Here is a 503-nt window from a genome sequence, read left to right as displayed (position 1 = left end):
ACGTTCATCTTGCTCAAGACATTAATATTTGATATTAAAGTTCTCTGTAACTGTGATTATTTTTTCAAAGCCAATGAATAAAAACATTTTTAGATAGCACTTTCATCAAGATTTATAATTGTCTAATAATTGTTTTTGATAAAGCGGTTGAAAGAATTTAACCAGATAGTCTTTCAGGCTTATTCCATTAGCTGAATCCATCTCAGTTTGTACTCTAACTTAACATGAAATCTAATCCAAGACTTAGAGATTATTATATACTAAAATGGCTTAATTTCTGCTGGGATTTTCATGACCAAATCTTTCAGGGGATCTTCGACCTATTGTGTGGACTAGATGAGAGCGGTTGGAGCTACGTTTTGGAGGTATCTCGTAATGCCACCAAGCTGCACAATCACTGTGGCTCCCTCCTTGCTCACCCTCTGCAACGACCAACACAGAAGGATGTGCATTATACACTTGTGGCATCAGAGTAGTATGTTAGGGTTTTCTAGTCATTTGTC

General features: G+C 36.4%; 1 protein-coding gene across 1 annotated transcript in view; it reads left to right on the top strand.

The window, feature by feature from the left end:
• Positions 1 to 503, top strand: part of LOC119591440 (BRISC and BRCA1-A complex member 1-like) — a gene marked incomplete in the record, with an annotated part of 12,840 nt that overhangs the window by 11,901 nt on the left and 436 nt on the right. Inside the window, 1 exon segment of the mRNA XM_037940180.1 lies at positions 309 to 503. Coding sequence (XP_037796108.1) covers positions 309 to 476 — 168 coding nt within the window.

The sequence above is a fragment of the Penaeus monodon genome, chromosome 28, assembly GCF_015228065.2.
Source record: "Penaeus monodon isolate SGIC_2016 chromosome 28, NSTDA_Pmon_1, whole genome shotgun sequence".
Lineage (NCBI taxonomy): Eukaryota > Metazoa > Arthropoda > Malacostraca > Decapoda > Penaeidae > Penaeus > Penaeus monodon.
Note: the sequence above shows the minus strand (reverse complement) of the source record. Positions and strands in the feature narration are given on the sequence as shown.